A 15,922-nucleotide genomic window follows, 5' to 3' on the forward strand; every position below is an offset into this window, starting at 1 on the left:
AATTGTCACGTTTTATTCCCCACGAACCTGATTTATTTGAAGATTCATGAGATTTGTATCTTATGGCATTTCAGGAAATCTTCAGGACACACGTGGCAACTCACATGTCCAAACTCACAAATAAAAACTGTCAAGACTAATGTTCTCATTCCCTTCACTGTTTCTACTTTAAGGGAACATAACAGAGACGGGTTGAGTTGTTAGGACAGGACTTCCTTTGTAATCTAGGCTAATGTAGGTCTAACTAACTACCTTTATATCACGCTAGAACTAATCTAGAAGCCAAAATGGACATCTTTTGATGATTGTTTCTCTCTAGGGGACTTCCTCTATGGTCAAAAGAAGTAGAAGCGTTCGTTGCCATTAACTTTGCGAGTATGTCGCAGCAGTCACGAAAAACTACAAATCCCAGTTGCCAATGCACTGTAACTACACGCGGGGGGCGGGAACCGAGCGACAGCTTCTCTCAATAAAATGTCAATACAAACAACCTCAGAGGTAAAGCAAGCTTATTTATCATTGCAAGATAAGTCATTAGTCATCTTCTAAAACACGTGCATTTTAGAATCCGGTCTATACAACAAATGTTACAACATGACATTTATTTACATGCTGTGGGGTATTTTCTGTGGCTGCCTGTGAGGAAGTGTGCAATGTATGAACAACAACCGAAAAGCATGCATGTGCGAAACCAGTCACTTATTTTGTAATGTGTAAAATAAAACATACGCCATATATTGGGGGTTTTAACAAGGCCCGTCCGCAATTCATGAAGTGGCGAAGCCTGTTTAAGAAAGTTAGCTTTTTAACGCAGGCACCAGCTTAGGGCACCTGTAAAGTGGAAACTGGGGTAATCCCTCCCCGAAATGTCCATAATTGGACAGTGAAACGAGCGTTTCCACACAATTCGAGTGCTATTGGCTGCCTCAGCTGCTACTCGTGACGTCATCGGGTCGCTTGGCGTATAAATATCTCGCTGAAAGCCCCGTTCCTCACAGCGAGATTCTGCAGCTGACTAGTAAGTTAACTAGAGTACGCGCAGATGTTCAATCGAAGAGTTGGGGTTTAAAATAATAAAAGAAAACGATTAAGGTCATTGTGATCCTTACCTCCACACAGCCCTGTAGATATTCTAAAAAAGTGTTTTTTTGTATATAAATAAGCTTGATTTTTAAGGCGCGTGTCCTCAGAATTTATTATTTTGAATTTGGACATGACGTCAGCGGACAGCTGTGCGTACTAAGGCACTGGCGCTATCAGTGCGGGATGTGCAAGGACAGCAGTCGCTACACTGTTGTGGTTTTTTTTCGTCCGCCGTGGAGAAATACTGGCGAGGGAGGCAGACAAGTGGGCTGTGCACCTTTAAGAGAGGGCGGAGAAAGTAGAGCCCCGGGGCTGTGTGCTGAGCGCAGTGCTGATGCTGTTTATGTATCTCTTTATTTACTCTCTTCTATTTTGTTCGAGCTGATCTTACAGCGTTATGTGTTGTTAATGAGTGACGCTTGGAGGCGGGGTTCATACAAAGTCTCAATTATTACAGCAGTCTCGAGGAGGCGGGCTCGCCTACAGTAAAGGTGGGTGAACGTTCATTTACTTCATGCACACTTGCTGCACACTTGAGATATGCTAGCAGCGCCTGACATCATTCAACAGCTGTTTCATGTTGCAATGCAAACTCTGTACAGTATGAGAGATTAAACATACAGATGTTAATTATGCTCTCCAGTTTGATTAATCTGTCAAGATACTAACGTTAGTTGTGGGTTGTTGTGTTAACCTTGTTACATGATTTCTATTATAATGTCTATCATAATTGGAACCATTACTGGTATAATATGAATGCTCTAAGTATCAAAAAAGATACTGAATAAACTGAAATTCCAACAGGGTTTGGGGAATATGATGTGATTTTTAGAGTGCTAATAGATTTGTGAAGTCTTTGTCAGAACTACTTATTTGTATTAGAATATTTTATTTATTTATTTTTTTTTGCGTTTTTGACCGTTAAAGGAAAGCTCATGTGGAGCTATAGGAGTTTTACAATCCTGAAAGATTTTCTTTTAATTCCTTTTTAGATGTCATACCGGGGCATTTTGTCCTATTTATAATCTGAATAGTTCTATTGGAAACTGTGTTCTGAAACGTCAAGTTTTTGTTTTAAGTTGTAATCATGTAAGAAAATTACTATTTGTATTTTTAATCAAGTGACATGTACGAAAAATGCTGATATTTACATTTATTCACTGAGCAGATGCTTTTATACATAGCAAATGAGGAATGTCACATAAGTGTTTCAATGCAAAGTACAGGTAAGAACAGAGATGCTTGTTCCGATGTCTTCGCTTGCCTCTACCACACATAAAAGATAGTTTAGAAAGAATAGTTTAAGGTTTTGTTTAATATAAAATATATACATAATTACAATTTAATGATAGCAAATATGATATACACTACCTGGCCAAAAAAAAAAAGTTGCATACTTTACTATTTAGTTGGACCGCCTTTAGTTTTGACTATGGCGTGCATTCGTCGTGGCATTGTTTCGACAACCTTATGCAATGTCACAACATTTATTTCTAAATAAATCATAACACTGCCTCCAGAGGCTTGTACAGTGGGCACTATGCATGATAGGTCCATCGCTTCATGCGCTTCCCTTCTTACCCTGATGTGCCCATCACTTTGGAATGGGGTAAATCTGGACTCATCAGACCACATGATCTTTTTCCATTACTCCACAGTCCAATCTTTATGCTCCCTAGCAAAATAGAAGTCATTTTTTACTGATTAGCCTTACAAACAAGTGGCTTTTTTGTGGCCACACAGCTGTTTAGTCGCAATCCTCTAAGATCTCGTCACATTGCGCTTGTGGAAATGCTCTAACTTTCACAATTAAACATAGCCATGAGTTCTACTGTCAAATTTCTTTTTTTTTTTTTATTTCTTTTTTTTTACAATGTTTCTTCAAGCGTTTTAGTGATCTCCGATCACGATCATTCAAGATTTGTTTCCGACTACATTTCTTACACAAAGCTGACAGTTCACCACTATCTTTCCAGGTTTTAATAATGCATTGAACAGTTCTTAAACCAATTCCAGTGATTTCAGCAATCTCCTTAGTTGTTTTCTTTGCTTGATGCAGGCCAATAATTTGCCCCTTCTGAAACACAGTAACATCTTTTCCACGACCACGGGATACGTCTTCCGACATGGTGGTTTAAGAAATGAGACGCTACACATTGTATCATTTAGGTTTAAATAAATTGTTGCCAGCTGAAACCTATTAATCACTGCAATAATGCTTCAATCATAGGTTCTTAAAGTATCTACTTATTTAAATCCAAATGGCAACTTTTTTTTTGGCCAGGCAGTGTAAATAACTTGCTGAATTTACATGAACACTTATTACACAATATTTACTCCAAATTAAGTGAAATTGGTAGATTTCAGAACTGACGCTAGGTCAAAAGACTCTTTATGTAAAATGGCAAAATATTGGTTTAAATATTTGTCCATCACAAAGTAGGATCCTTCAGGATTGGTTTGAAATAGTGATAGCAATTCAGAAAGTAATCATTTAATATTTTCTTTGATGAAAGTAGGTAATGATTTTGTGTCTGTGTATTCTTGTTTGTATAGATGGCTTTTTACATTGCTTTATGCTTTCATTTCAGATTCATGCCTCCAATGCAATCCTGAAAAATGATAGAGATGTCATTTGACAAAGAAACTGTTTTATCATGTGAGGGGCAAAGAGACCCCGCTTACCAACAACTTTCAGAAATTTCTGGAAACAGTACCAGCATACCTGGAGAGACCACAGTTACAAACCTCAGCAATAAGGATAATGAAGAGCCAAGAAATGAGACATCACAGGAGCACAAAGATAATGCCACAACAGGTAACAGAGCAGTGAGTGAAAGTAGCGTGCTTGGGGCCGAATCATCTACAAAGACCCAGCATGACACCCAACAGTCAAAATCCCAACAGCAGAGACTCAACAAACGGCGCAACACTATGAGCGCTGGCTTCAAGCACCCTTGTTATGGGAAGCGACGACGCCGTGCCAACTCTGAAAGCGGGTCGGTCCTGCCAACTAACTTCCTGCTGGGCGGGAACATTTTTGACCCGCTCAACCTCAACAGCCTTCTTGATGAAGAGGTGAACCGGGCGCTCAATGCAGAGACTCCCAAGTCCTCGCCATTGCCGGCCAAAAACAGAGATCCTGTAGAGATCCTGATACCCAGAGATATCACAGACCCCCTCAATCTCAATTGCCCTAATGTAGTTGGCCGCAATCGGCTGGTGTCTCCCTTAAAATGTGGTGGAGGCAAGCGAAGACATCGGAACAAGCACCATGGAGCAAGTGCAGGAGGAGGAATGGTCACGCAGTCTGATTTACTTGAGTCTAAAGGTTGTACAGAAGTACAGACTGGAACCACATCACATATTGAGTCAAGCAGTGTGGTGGACAGCCTTGTCCCTGAGGCCCTAAAAGAGGACCATATGCTATTGAACTCCACTCTTGAGGCTCCGTGTTCAAACAAACCCAATTTAACTACAAATGGCGGTGAGGGGAAGGAGAAAAGGGGATGCATTCCACCCACTAATGACAATTCTATGGCACCCCCATCCGGAAACACCACCAACCCTTCATCAAGCAGGCAGCGCAAACGTAATCGGGCTATGGGAAGATTGGAGAATACCAACTGTTCATATGGGGCGAGAAGCTGGGCTCCAAGATCCGGGAGGCATTCTCAGCCCTTTCACACCCCAGGGGCGGGCCCTTATACAGGGGGTATGGACAGGCCTCAACAGCATCCAAACCATTGGAGGTCACAGTACAACGACAACCAGCACCAACAACAGCAGAAAAAGAAGTTTCAGTATGGAAACTATAACAAATACTATGGTTATCGGAACCCAGGGCTGAACGAAGATCCACGTATCTGTATTCTGAAACCCGAGTGGTTCCAAGGAAAGGTTGTGTTGGATTTGGGCTGCAACACCGGCCACCTGACGCTGTCCATCGCCAAGAACTGGCGACCAGCACAGATTGTGGGCCTGGATATCGATGGAGCACTGATACATGCTGCCCGACAGAACATACGCCACTACCTCTCTGAACTCCACACGCAACAGTCCCGACGTTCTGGGGAAAATGGAGTAAGGGATAGAGTGGAGGACAGGAAAGAGGATGATTTATCAGAAGAAAAAAGCCAGAGAAAGGAGAAAGATGGACAAAAGTTTGGGGGAGCAAAAGAGGATCTTTCTGAACTTGAAAACAAAAAGTGTTCAGATAGAATGATTGAATACATAGACAAAGGAGGGATGGTAGTTGGTGGACATGCAGAAAGAGAGAAGGGATGGGAGGAGAAGGGGGATGATACAGAGAATAAGTCCACAGAGGCTTATCAGGAAGGAGTGAGTGGGAAAATGGAGGATGGGGAATGTGTAGTCCTCACTGATGGGAATCATTCATTCCCTGTCTCACTCCGAATCTCAAGAGGACCCATAGCTGGCCCCCCTTTGCCTGAGACTAACACAAACAGTCTCCCTCCTGGAGATTTCCCTGCCAACGTCACCTTTGTCAAGGTAAGACTGAAAGTGTGTGTAAGGCATTTTTTTTGCTGCTGTCAGACATGGATTTTTGTTCATTTGCAAGGAATTTGACTTAACACGGTAAACATGTCATATCTAGTACACATTAGGGTTGTCACAATACCAAAACTTCAGTATTCATTACCAATTTCATGATTCTTCATACCAATTTCGAATAATTAATATGCTATTGAATACGCCCTTGTTTATTAAAAAAGTTAAATATCAATATTAACAAATTAAATTAACAATATTTCTCAATTTAACAATGCTTCATTTTTCAGGTAATTATTCACATAAACAGTCAGTAATACAGAACAAAGAAATTCATATAAGTGCTGTGAGTGCTGGTATTGTTAAATATTTACTTATGTTCTTTTGTCATCCCTATTTATTAAATAACTTACTAAGCCTGTCGCGATTATTTCCGTAATCTTCTGATCGTGGTTATTTGATGCGATTTATTGTGCTTAATTCCAGTCACATTTGAATGCACAAATAAGGGAATTTAAATCTAATATAAAAATGCCATGAAAGGCGTGTTTGTGAATCAACCTCACGAATCATCACTTAGCCGCAACGTGAACATCAACCAGAGTATCTCCTGTCCGGAAGAGTACAAGAAGCAAGTAGGCATAGTTGCAGACTGGAGACCTCCAAATAGGGGTGGAATCTCCAAAAGTGGGCAGAGTTACTCCAAAAGGGGGTTGTGCCAACTCCAAAAGGGGGCGTCACTTCCATTCACTGTTCGGGTTAGGGATCCCTATATCTTTGATGGAGGTTTGGAGCTCCTGCCCCTTTTTGGAGCAGTGCCTGCAGTAATATCCTCGCGTGAATCGCTTCAAGTGCACTAATGCATGCACCGTCAGCAGAGGCTTGCATCAAATTCCCTCGAAAATATAAAATAAAAAAAGATAAACTTTGATAGTGAACGCAAAGTACTCAGGTTTCGCTTTTAATTTAATGATCATGTAACGGCAAATGTTCTTGGTCATAATGGGTTCATACACGCAAGTGTTAATGACACGCAGCGACTCAGCAGAGGAGATGTACGCTTACTCTATTTCTGTGGAGTGATAAAATAATGAAACAATCTCAAAGGATTTGCTTCATGAGAAATCAGGGCTCATGGGTTTAATCAAAGAGCGTTAAAATGATGTGTGAAAGTGACGATATAATTTACAATTGCATAATATAATATTAAATCATAAAAATATATATTTTATATTATGTTTTTAAATGAGTTCCAAAAACAGCAGTGTAATGTAAAGTTGACCAAAACTAAAGTTGACCAAAACTAAAGTTGACCAAAAAGCGATCAGACTTGTGGTTCACTAGCGAAAACCATCAAATGTGCCAAGAATATTGCATAGAATTACATTGAAGGAGAAACCCAAGCCATATCTAGAGGCAAGAACATCATAGTAGTGGGCCCCTTTGACTTGGGCCAGTAAGCAACCGCACCCTAGGAACCACTCAGCAACACACAAACACTCTGAACACCATGGCAAGTGCATAGCAATGCCCAAGAAACCATCCACAACATCCTAGCATTGTGAAGACAACTTCCCAGTTAGTACACATGCTTCTTTCAAGTGCGTCTGGGAAGGTCCTACTTCTGAGTTGGGCATTCTTTATTACAACATGTCATGCGTTCAGGTGGGAAACAAAATAAGAAAGCCAGACTAAAACAAATACACAATGAACATTGGCAAAAGCATTTTTTTCTATTGTACTGGTAGATAAGCTTATGTGAATGCACCTGCATCACTTTTACACAACCGATACATGGTATCATACAAATAATCTGATCAATTTAAATAAAGCAAATTGCAAAGGGCATGTCATTAGCTTTACATTATTAAAAAGCAGCACTGAAATTTAAATATTTTGCCAAATCTTTAACTGTCTTGCATTCCGCTGTCTTTCATGTGGGCACGTTCTTAAAAAAACATTTGGAAATGTAGGCTATTGAGCCTTTCAAATTTAGACATGTCTCTGCAGAACAAAAATGGGCTTTTCCCAATCAGTGGGCATTTCTAAACCATTGAGATTCCCTACTTTCATTGAATTATTTAGAAACGCCCATCCTGGTTTGGATATGCCCACTGGTTGGGAAAAGCCCATTTTTGTTCTGCAGAGACATGTCTAACTTTGAAAAGCTCAGTAGCCTACACTTCCAAGATGTTTGTTACAAAGTGCTGCATCAGCTGGAAAACATCCTGTTCTAATTAATCATTTGGGTCATTGGCAAAAAAGTCATCCGAGATTATAAAAATGAGAAATCTTTAAAAATCTTGTTTAAAACACGTGTCAAGTTTGTTGAAAATTAGTCTTCGTTTCCATGTTGGTTTCATTAATATTGAAAAACATTTTTAGTATTTTCTACAATTTTTTTATTTTTATATGTTTAATTGAATGACTTTTTAAAAATGTCAAGTGGTGTAACCATCAAGTGAGAGGTATTATATACTTTGACTACACGTGACTGTAAGAGTAGATCTGGCACAATTTTACCCACTCACAAGGTGTATTGATTAAATCAACAGGAATGTACTGTTACTGAGGAATCCAGCAGCACTTGCAGTAAAATCTTTATTTGAACTTTAAATAAAACAAACAATCGCGTTTCAGCATGTAGGCCTTCAGGGTTGGAAGAAAAGTACGAAACATACGCATTTAAAACTGCTCTGACCAATTACCAATAAGAAAGCACACTAAGACAACCAATCAGGAATTATACAGCTGAAAAGGGGACTCCTATAATGATGATTTTTAATTGGTCAATAAGGGCCATTTATTAATTCAATCAGACAGCCAATCCCAGTATCAAAATGATGCTCCAATTGTGCTATACTTCACTGGTGTACTTCTAAGTAGCAATACTAAAACAGTACAGATAGAACACAAACATCGACCATTTAATATCAAAAGGATCAATATCAATCAAATTCCATCAAAATTCCTTAAATGAAAAATCCTCTTTCATCCCTCTTTGAAATAAACTTAAGGTAAAAAATCCAAAAAGTCTCTTTTTTTTTCCTGACAGGCTTTTTGGAGAGGCTTTTTGGATTTTTTTTTTGTTTTTTTACCTTAAAAGTTTATTTCAAAGAGGTGTTATTTTAAGTTCAAATACATTCTTTTTTTTTTTTTTTTTTTTTTTTTTTCTTTTTTTTTTTACTGCAAGTATTGCTGGATTCCTCTGCTTTACACCATGTGATTATACACATTTTATTCATTAGTAAAAATAGTTTTCAAACATGTTTTTCAAGATAATTAAAATTATTTGAGCCACAAACTGAGTCAAGAAGTGTTCTGAAGGCCAAAGTGTACTTCTGTTGTCCGCATTGCTGATCAGAATGCACACAGTATGCGTGACGAAAATTTCGTCATCAACTCAGTCTGTGCGGACTGTCCGAGTTTGGCCCAGATTTTCTCTACACGTGGACAGTCCTCGTCTGTTGACATTGTCGTCTTATGCCCCTGCTGTTGACTACTAAAAGAGCATCACAAAGCAGTCTTAGTGCGCACGCGTCTAACACGTTTGTATTCGCTCATGATCAAATGAGTATACTTTGAAAGGCAACAGGGTCGACCAGGTCCGATCCGGAATGCAGAAAACGCAAAGTAACCACGGGCCTTTAGGCTTACTCCATTTGACATGAACAAAATATGGCTTTTCGTAAAAATGTCAAAATATGTGATTGTTTTAAAAACTTCACACAAAGTCATGAGGGTCTAAAGGGGTCTTTTCTGTTTTATGTTTTTGTCACATAACAACAAAATGAGTGTCTTTCATTTTGGCTACACCACCTGACTTTGATTTTGTGGACAAAAGTGTTTGAAATATTAATATTTTAAAACAAAATTGTTTCACTGCTTTGAAGATTATAAGATTATTCCAAAATTGTTTTAACATTGTGAAGAATTTCAGCTTTAATTTTTTTTTCATTTCATTTTTGTTTTAATCTCTCTCCGGATTCTTACACCACTTTTGAAAAAATATCAAAACTTTGAAATTGAAAACATGGTGATCATAGTAGAGGTGTGTTCTAGTAATTGCTTTGTGTGAATTGCATTTTTAACGTATTCTTGAAAAAAGTTCCGGACAAAAAATGAGCATCACGTCATTGACCCATCTAATAAACATCTTAAAACAGCAGATTAACATGCATTCTGAGTCAAACCATCAACTAAGGGTTGTTATAACATCCAACTGGGAACATTTTAGAGACATGAGATGAGCAAACACCCTACAAATGGCATCTTCTAGATGAAAAGGTACACCTCAAATAGTCCAGGTGACATGTGTGCTGTCAGGGTTTTAAAAGCACAGCTTGCGTTTACTTAAAGGAGTGTAACACAATAAGTTAAAAGATTTTTGTGTATGTTAATACTACTTTTAGGCACCTAGCACTGTCTGTCCTGTTTCATAGTTCTCTGTCTCTTTTGTGTTCCCTCTAATGCACACAGGGGAACTATGTGCTGGAAAGTGATGCGCTGCTGCAGATGCAAAGGGAAGAGTATGATGTAATCCTGTGTTTGAGTGTGACAAAATGGGTCCACTTGAACTGGGGTGATGCAGGACTCAAACGGCTATTCCACAGGGTTTACAAGCACCTGCAGCCAGGAGGACTCTTCATACTGGAGCCCCAGCCTTGGAACTCCTACAGCAAGAGAAAGAAACTCACTGTAAGGCTCTGTTCCACAAGTGGTCAGCCAAGATGTTTGACGCATGTTGATGAGATGTTGGGCATAAAGTTGGATCAGTCATTCTGCCTAACATCTCACATCCTGACCACTTTTATATGCACTTAAGAAAACTGTTTATTCCAGAGTTTTTGCAGTAAGCGGCGTTCTGTTTGAGGAGTGTGCACGTGCGTGAAAGGACCCGATAACAAACGCCATTGGATGGAGTCCAACAAGTCAGTAAAGTGGAAAGAATTCAAAATTTCTGGGAGTACAGTGGGAAAAGCACATACATTATAAACTATACCCATTTAGACACACCAGTGTAAAATACCGACGGTCCCTCACGTTTGCGTATATGCACTCGTACATTGGGGGAAGCCAATTCTGCTGCAGGTCGTGATAGAAAGTTAAGGAAACAAACACAGCAACAACTCTGGAATATCTGGAAATAAAGCAAAGCAATAAAATATAACTTCTAAACAGGGAATCAAATAACAAAGTTTTCCTCAACACGTTTATTTACACAAGCGTCGCGGGGAAATTACGTTACTGTGTAGAATGCTGTTACTGACCAAGCTGCATGTATGTATATGGGAGTAAAGAGTAACGTATATGGGAGTAAAGAGTACGTGGCTTATACAGTGCACGTAAACTGGAATGCTGCTTTCTTACAAGAAGTCGTTTTCTGGGGTCCATGTATAGCTGGAATTATCTGTTTCCTAGATGTAATTTTAAGCCTTGGTTTTAAATTGGGAGATTTTAAAATTCATTACATTTTATTGTTGACTTGTTTTTACTAGTACATTTACTTTATTTTGATATTCTTTAATTTCTCAGGAGGCCATCTATAAGAATTATCATAGCATCAGCTTCAAACCAGACCAGTTTTCCTCCTACCTGACTACTGAAGTGGGCTTCTTGAGTTATGAGCTCATCGGAACTCCACAGAGTTTATCTAGAGGTCAGAGCCTTTTGCAAGTATTTATTTTTGGTCTTCATCTATGATATTGTAATATTATTGCTTACTAATCCTTAATTTCAATCCCTACTCTTTCATGCTTTTCTCTTAGGTTTTCAAAGACCAATCTACCTTTTTCACAAAGGATCCTTGCCTCAAAAGTGACTCTACCAGTTAGGACTGCCAAGATTACATCAGAAAGTGCAGTGCTTGGATATTGAAAACAACCATCATTTGAAGCCACTGGAACTTTTGAGCATTTTTCATATTTCTTTAAAACTGGAATAAGACTAGTACTGAATTTGACACTTTCAATATTTTGAACTCTTAAATGGAATCTCATTGGTGCTGCAAAAGACTACATTTCTTCCCACCTCCATTAAAAATGAAAGAAGACCTCAATCACGATATTCCCCACAATTGGAAAAACTGCAAATACAGATCAGAGTTTTTCCACCATCCCAAAGAGCTGGTGTTACTGGTATCTCTCAAAAAGAAGAGTCTCTTGGAGAACCACATAGTTAAATCGAAGCAGATCCCATCAAGTTAATTCTAAGATCCTCAAACTCAACTTGTTTTTCATTTGGAATGAACATTTGGACTTTTGGACAGTTGGACTCCCAAAAGTATGAATTCTTTAAGCAAGTCTGCCCTCCTGTGCAGCACACAACTGATAAGCGAACCTCAAGGATTTGAAGATTTCATGATTTGAAATGTTTGGAGGTTATGTTTTTGAGGAATATATATATATATATATTTTGTTTAAAAGGAAATATTAATGTTCAGTCGAAGCTCTGGTTTCTGTGCTTTTTTTGATTTTGCACTGTCATCTTTTTTTCTTAAGGTTAAAGCAAAGTATTGCTATTAACGTAAATAGGAAGTTACTTTTTACACAAAAGCTGCTGAAAGCTTTTGACAATTTTAGTGTACATCTTTCTCGCCATCACCAGTTTTGCAGCCAGACTTGAGTCTAATGTGGTTAGCTGGTTTCCCAGTTTGAACAAGCTGGTCCGTTTTGATGGTTTTAGATGAGCACTTGAAGGCTGGTCAGGCTGGGACACCAGAACCACTATAGACCAGTTTAAGCTTGTCTTTTTCAGCACGACTATCGGCACCACTTTTAGTTACAAACTGTTTAATTCCAATAGCTCTCCATAATTTCAGTCCTTGGGAGTTTTGATGCTGCTGGTTTGTAATAAAATTTTTTTTAAAAGTGAGGTTTTTCCTCAATCTTATGTCCCCAATAGGCGGTCAGGCTGATATCAGAAGGATGTGATTCCTTTATGTGGTGCATCATAGGGAATTAACCTAAAAATGATTTATATATATATATATATGAGCTTGTTCCGATTCTCCAACTATTAAAGTTGAACAAAAATAGAGGTACATTTTGTGAAATTTTCGTCCAGTTCATATCATCACTGAGATATGACACCTTGTTGTTAGTTTTATTACAGTTAAAAGGTTTGCACTAAAAAGAGGGAAACAATTTGTGTCCTATATTTGTATTTTATGTGCAAATGTAAAGTTGGTGTCTCTGAAAAGGGTCTTTTAATTCAAAGCGATTTCAAAATAAACTGCAAAACAACATGGAATTGTCTTGTCTGTTTTAAACGGTGAATCATGACCTGAATTTAGTCACATTTGAATCACCTAGTTGATTATTAATCGATTATACAGTTTTATTAAAATAGTAAGGGCAGCAGTGATGACTTATTTTAAATGTCCTTTACCCCTCTGTTATTTACAGTTAATTTAGAAACTTATTATAATAACTTTTATAGAAACGGTTATAATTGGATTAGACCGGACCTAAATATTATAAAAGTTAAGCGATGGGGAAGGCTCAAAAAGTAAAGTAATAGTGCGTATACTAAGTAGAAACAAGAGCATGATGTTAGAGTGGCAATATATGTGTTGCCCGGAAGTTGTCTCTACAAATATGGTTGGTATAAATAATTATATATATTTTTTACTCTTCACAGTATATTTTCGATTTAATGGTTATTAAAGTATCATGATTTGGGTGTAAATTATTAAATTATCGTCCACACCGCTGTAGCAGAGACAGAGTTGTCACGCGCTACCTGACGTTTTACTCAGCGCTGGTCAGAATTGACCAATTACAGTCGTTTGTGATTACTGGTTAAGATTAGATAGATAGATTTGCTGTGGGTAATAAGTCTTTGTTAATAACATATTTCAATGATTTGTTTAAGCGTAAAATGTCTCATATGACATAAGTTCTGAGATTTGACTGCGAATCAATGGAGGATTTTGCTTAGTGAGCCTTCAAGCGCCCCTGGTGGACGTGGAATAACAACTCCTAGGAAAATACAGTAGTAATCACTTAGCAACATTTGTGAGGCAGGATTTAGTAAAATGGGTTCAGTAAATGCACAATTTTTATTTTTAGCAAAGGACGTAACATTTCGTTACGTGTCATCATTTGGCTGTTGTGTGTGATATGAACAGACGGTTTGTAGATTCCACTTCGAGACTTGTGTCCCTGCAGAACAAAAATGTTCAAACCATTGGGATTCCCTACTTTTATTGGATAGTTTAGAAACGCCCATCCTAGTTTGAAAACACCCATTGTTGTTCTGTAGAGACCTAAACTTGTCCACGCTGGAAAAATCCGCTTAGTTTTCCACAGAAACTACCTTGCAATATCCAAAATGACCAGAAGATAGAGCTATTTTACAAAAAAAAAAAAAATAAAAAAAAAAAAAAAATAAAAACACAACGCCGCGCATGGAAATTGATATCTCCTGCTGCCCGTCACAAACAGTTTACATCAAATATTGATATATATTAAATTGAAAGGGAAAGTACTCCTGAAAAAACTTTGAATGTTATCTTGATAAAGAATAGCCTGAACGTTTTAAGAAAGAAGTTTGAAGGTTTTGTTGTGCACTGAATGCTTTGGTAGCTGGAAGGGAGATTTTAAGTTAGATGGCTCTGTTGTGTACTTTGAATCCTAGTATCTTTTAGAGAAATTTGAGATTTAAAGGTTATAAGCCTTGTGTTTTACGCAGTTTGAGGCAAGTAGGTTTAGCTTCAGGCCGGAGACATCCAAATGGGGGCGGAATATCAAAAAGGAGGGCGTGGTCACTCCAAAAGTGGGTGGTACCAACTCCAAAAGGGGGCGTCACTTCCACGCACTGCTAAGGTTAGGTAAAGGGTTAGGTTAGGTTCGATTAAGGGGCTCCCTATATGTTTAATGGTGGTTTGGAACTCCCGCCCCTTTTTGGAGCAATGCATGCAGATATACCCTCCTCGTTTGAGGAGAGATTTGAAGTCTAATGGAATGGATAGGCCTTGTTTCTAATGTGTTCTGAGTGGTTGATAAGCAATTGCAAAGGTGTTTAAGGTGGTAGCAAGGGTGCTGCTATGCAGTTTCCATGATGCTCTGGCTGGTTGCTAGGGTGTTGCTTGATGTTTGCTAGGGTGTTCTGGCTGGTTGATAGGTTGTTGCTTGGCATTTGCTATGCTGTTCGAGATTATTGCAAGGGTGTTGTTTGTGGTTGCTAATGTTGTAATTCTTTGACTTATTGGTTGCGTAACTGCAAAATCATAGGTCCGTAATGAATTATCACTTCAACTTCCAATTCCAATTCCACTTTTTTTTGTTCTCCTATGTGATAAAAAAAAAAAAAAAAAAAGTCCAGTCACAACACAGGAAAATTGCATTTCTATGACATATTTGTCGTAGCAGCTTAATAATTGCTATCATTCAAGTTTTGTACAATTTATTTTGATGATTAAATGGACATGAAATCTTACAAAATGTGTCATTATAAAACAAAATGTTTACATACTAATTAGTATTTCATGCATTATTTGCATTTGTATCTGTTTGCTTTACAATCTCAGATGATTAATTATTTGTACAATAAATATTTTAAATCCTCTGCACAATATGAGAGCCTGCATGTCAAATTCAAGTAAAAAAAAATAAAAATAAAAATAAAATAAAATATATATATATATATATATATATATATATATATATATATATATATATATATATATATATATATATATATATATATATCAGGGATTTGAATTAGGTCTTTTGGGAGACATCCACAAAATGTGCATAAATAAAGTGCCTACATATTTATACAATAACAAATTGAAACCACAATAACTTTGCAATATGTTTTGATGACCAGAATTTGCTGTTTAAAATGTATAAAATGTCTAAAAAGAAAATCTCTCTGAAGATAGAATATGTAGCTTTTTGCAAAGTTAAAACATATTTAACATGATACGCATAAACAATGATCTTTTAATATAGTGATGGATGGGAAATACACAATTCTGTAATATACTGTAATATAACAGCACGCGCCTCCACCTGAACTCGTTCGCGCGCATAACGGAAATGCGTCTAACAGGACCGTTTATTTTTCTGAGGTAAAACTTTATTTCGCAACACAATATAAAAATGTCTTAAGTTATGAACATAACATTAGAATATTTCTATATTTAAATAAAGCCAGACAGAATCTCGTATGACAGCAGATAAACAGGACAACGCGTATTTCTGAGGCACTTTTTGACTTCTGCCTCGTCTGACAGGAGAGTTCGTTTTTCTGAGGTAAAACACTTATTACTTCACAACAAATAAACGTCTTTTCTTAAAAACGTACTGAAATATTGTGT

General features: G+C 37.7%; 1 protein-coding gene across 1 annotated transcript; it reads left to right on the forward strand.

Annotated features, from left to right (window-relative positions):
* Positions 1-1,006: 1,006 nt before the first annotated feature.
* On the forward strand, positions 1,007-14,796 carry mepcea (methylphosphate capping enzyme a). Its single transcript, XM_051672588.1, has 5 exons — positions 1,007-1,574; positions 3,675-5,595; positions 10,075-10,293; positions 11,131-11,254; positions 11,364-14,796. The coding sequence occupies exons 2-5, from the start codon at positions 3,703-3,705 to the stop codon at positions 11,414-11,416; spliced, it is 2,289 nt and encodes a 762-aa protein (XP_051528548.1). The 5' UTR covers positions 1,007-1,574; positions 3,675-3,702; the 3' UTR covers positions 11,417-14,796.
* The last annotated feature ends 1,126 nt before the right edge of the window (positions 14,797-15,922 follow it).

Source organism: Myxocyprinus asiaticus, chromosome 3, assembly GCF_019703515.2.
Source record: "Myxocyprinus asiaticus isolate MX2 ecotype Aquarium Trade chromosome 3, UBuf_Myxa_2, whole genome shotgun sequence".
Classification (NCBI taxonomy): Eukaryota; Metazoa; Chordata; class Actinopteri; order Cypriniformes; family Catostomidae; genus Myxocyprinus; species Myxocyprinus asiaticus.

What these genes read in the sequence shown, in the direction of transcription:
- mepcea (XM_051672588.1), top strand. Translation starts at nt 3,703, where the DNA reads ATGATAGAGATGTCATTTGACAAAGAAACTGTTTTATCATGTGAGGGG. An exon ending in CCAACGTCACCTTTGTCAAG is followed by an intron (nt 5,596 to 10,074) that starts GTAAGACTGAAA and finishes TAATGCACACAG; the next exon opens with GGGAACTATGTGCTGGAAAG. An exon ending in TCCACAGAGTTTATCTAGAG is followed by an intron (nt 11,255 to 11,363) that starts GTCAGAGCCTTT and finishes CTTTTCTCTTAG; the next exon opens with GTTTTCAAAGACCAATCTAC.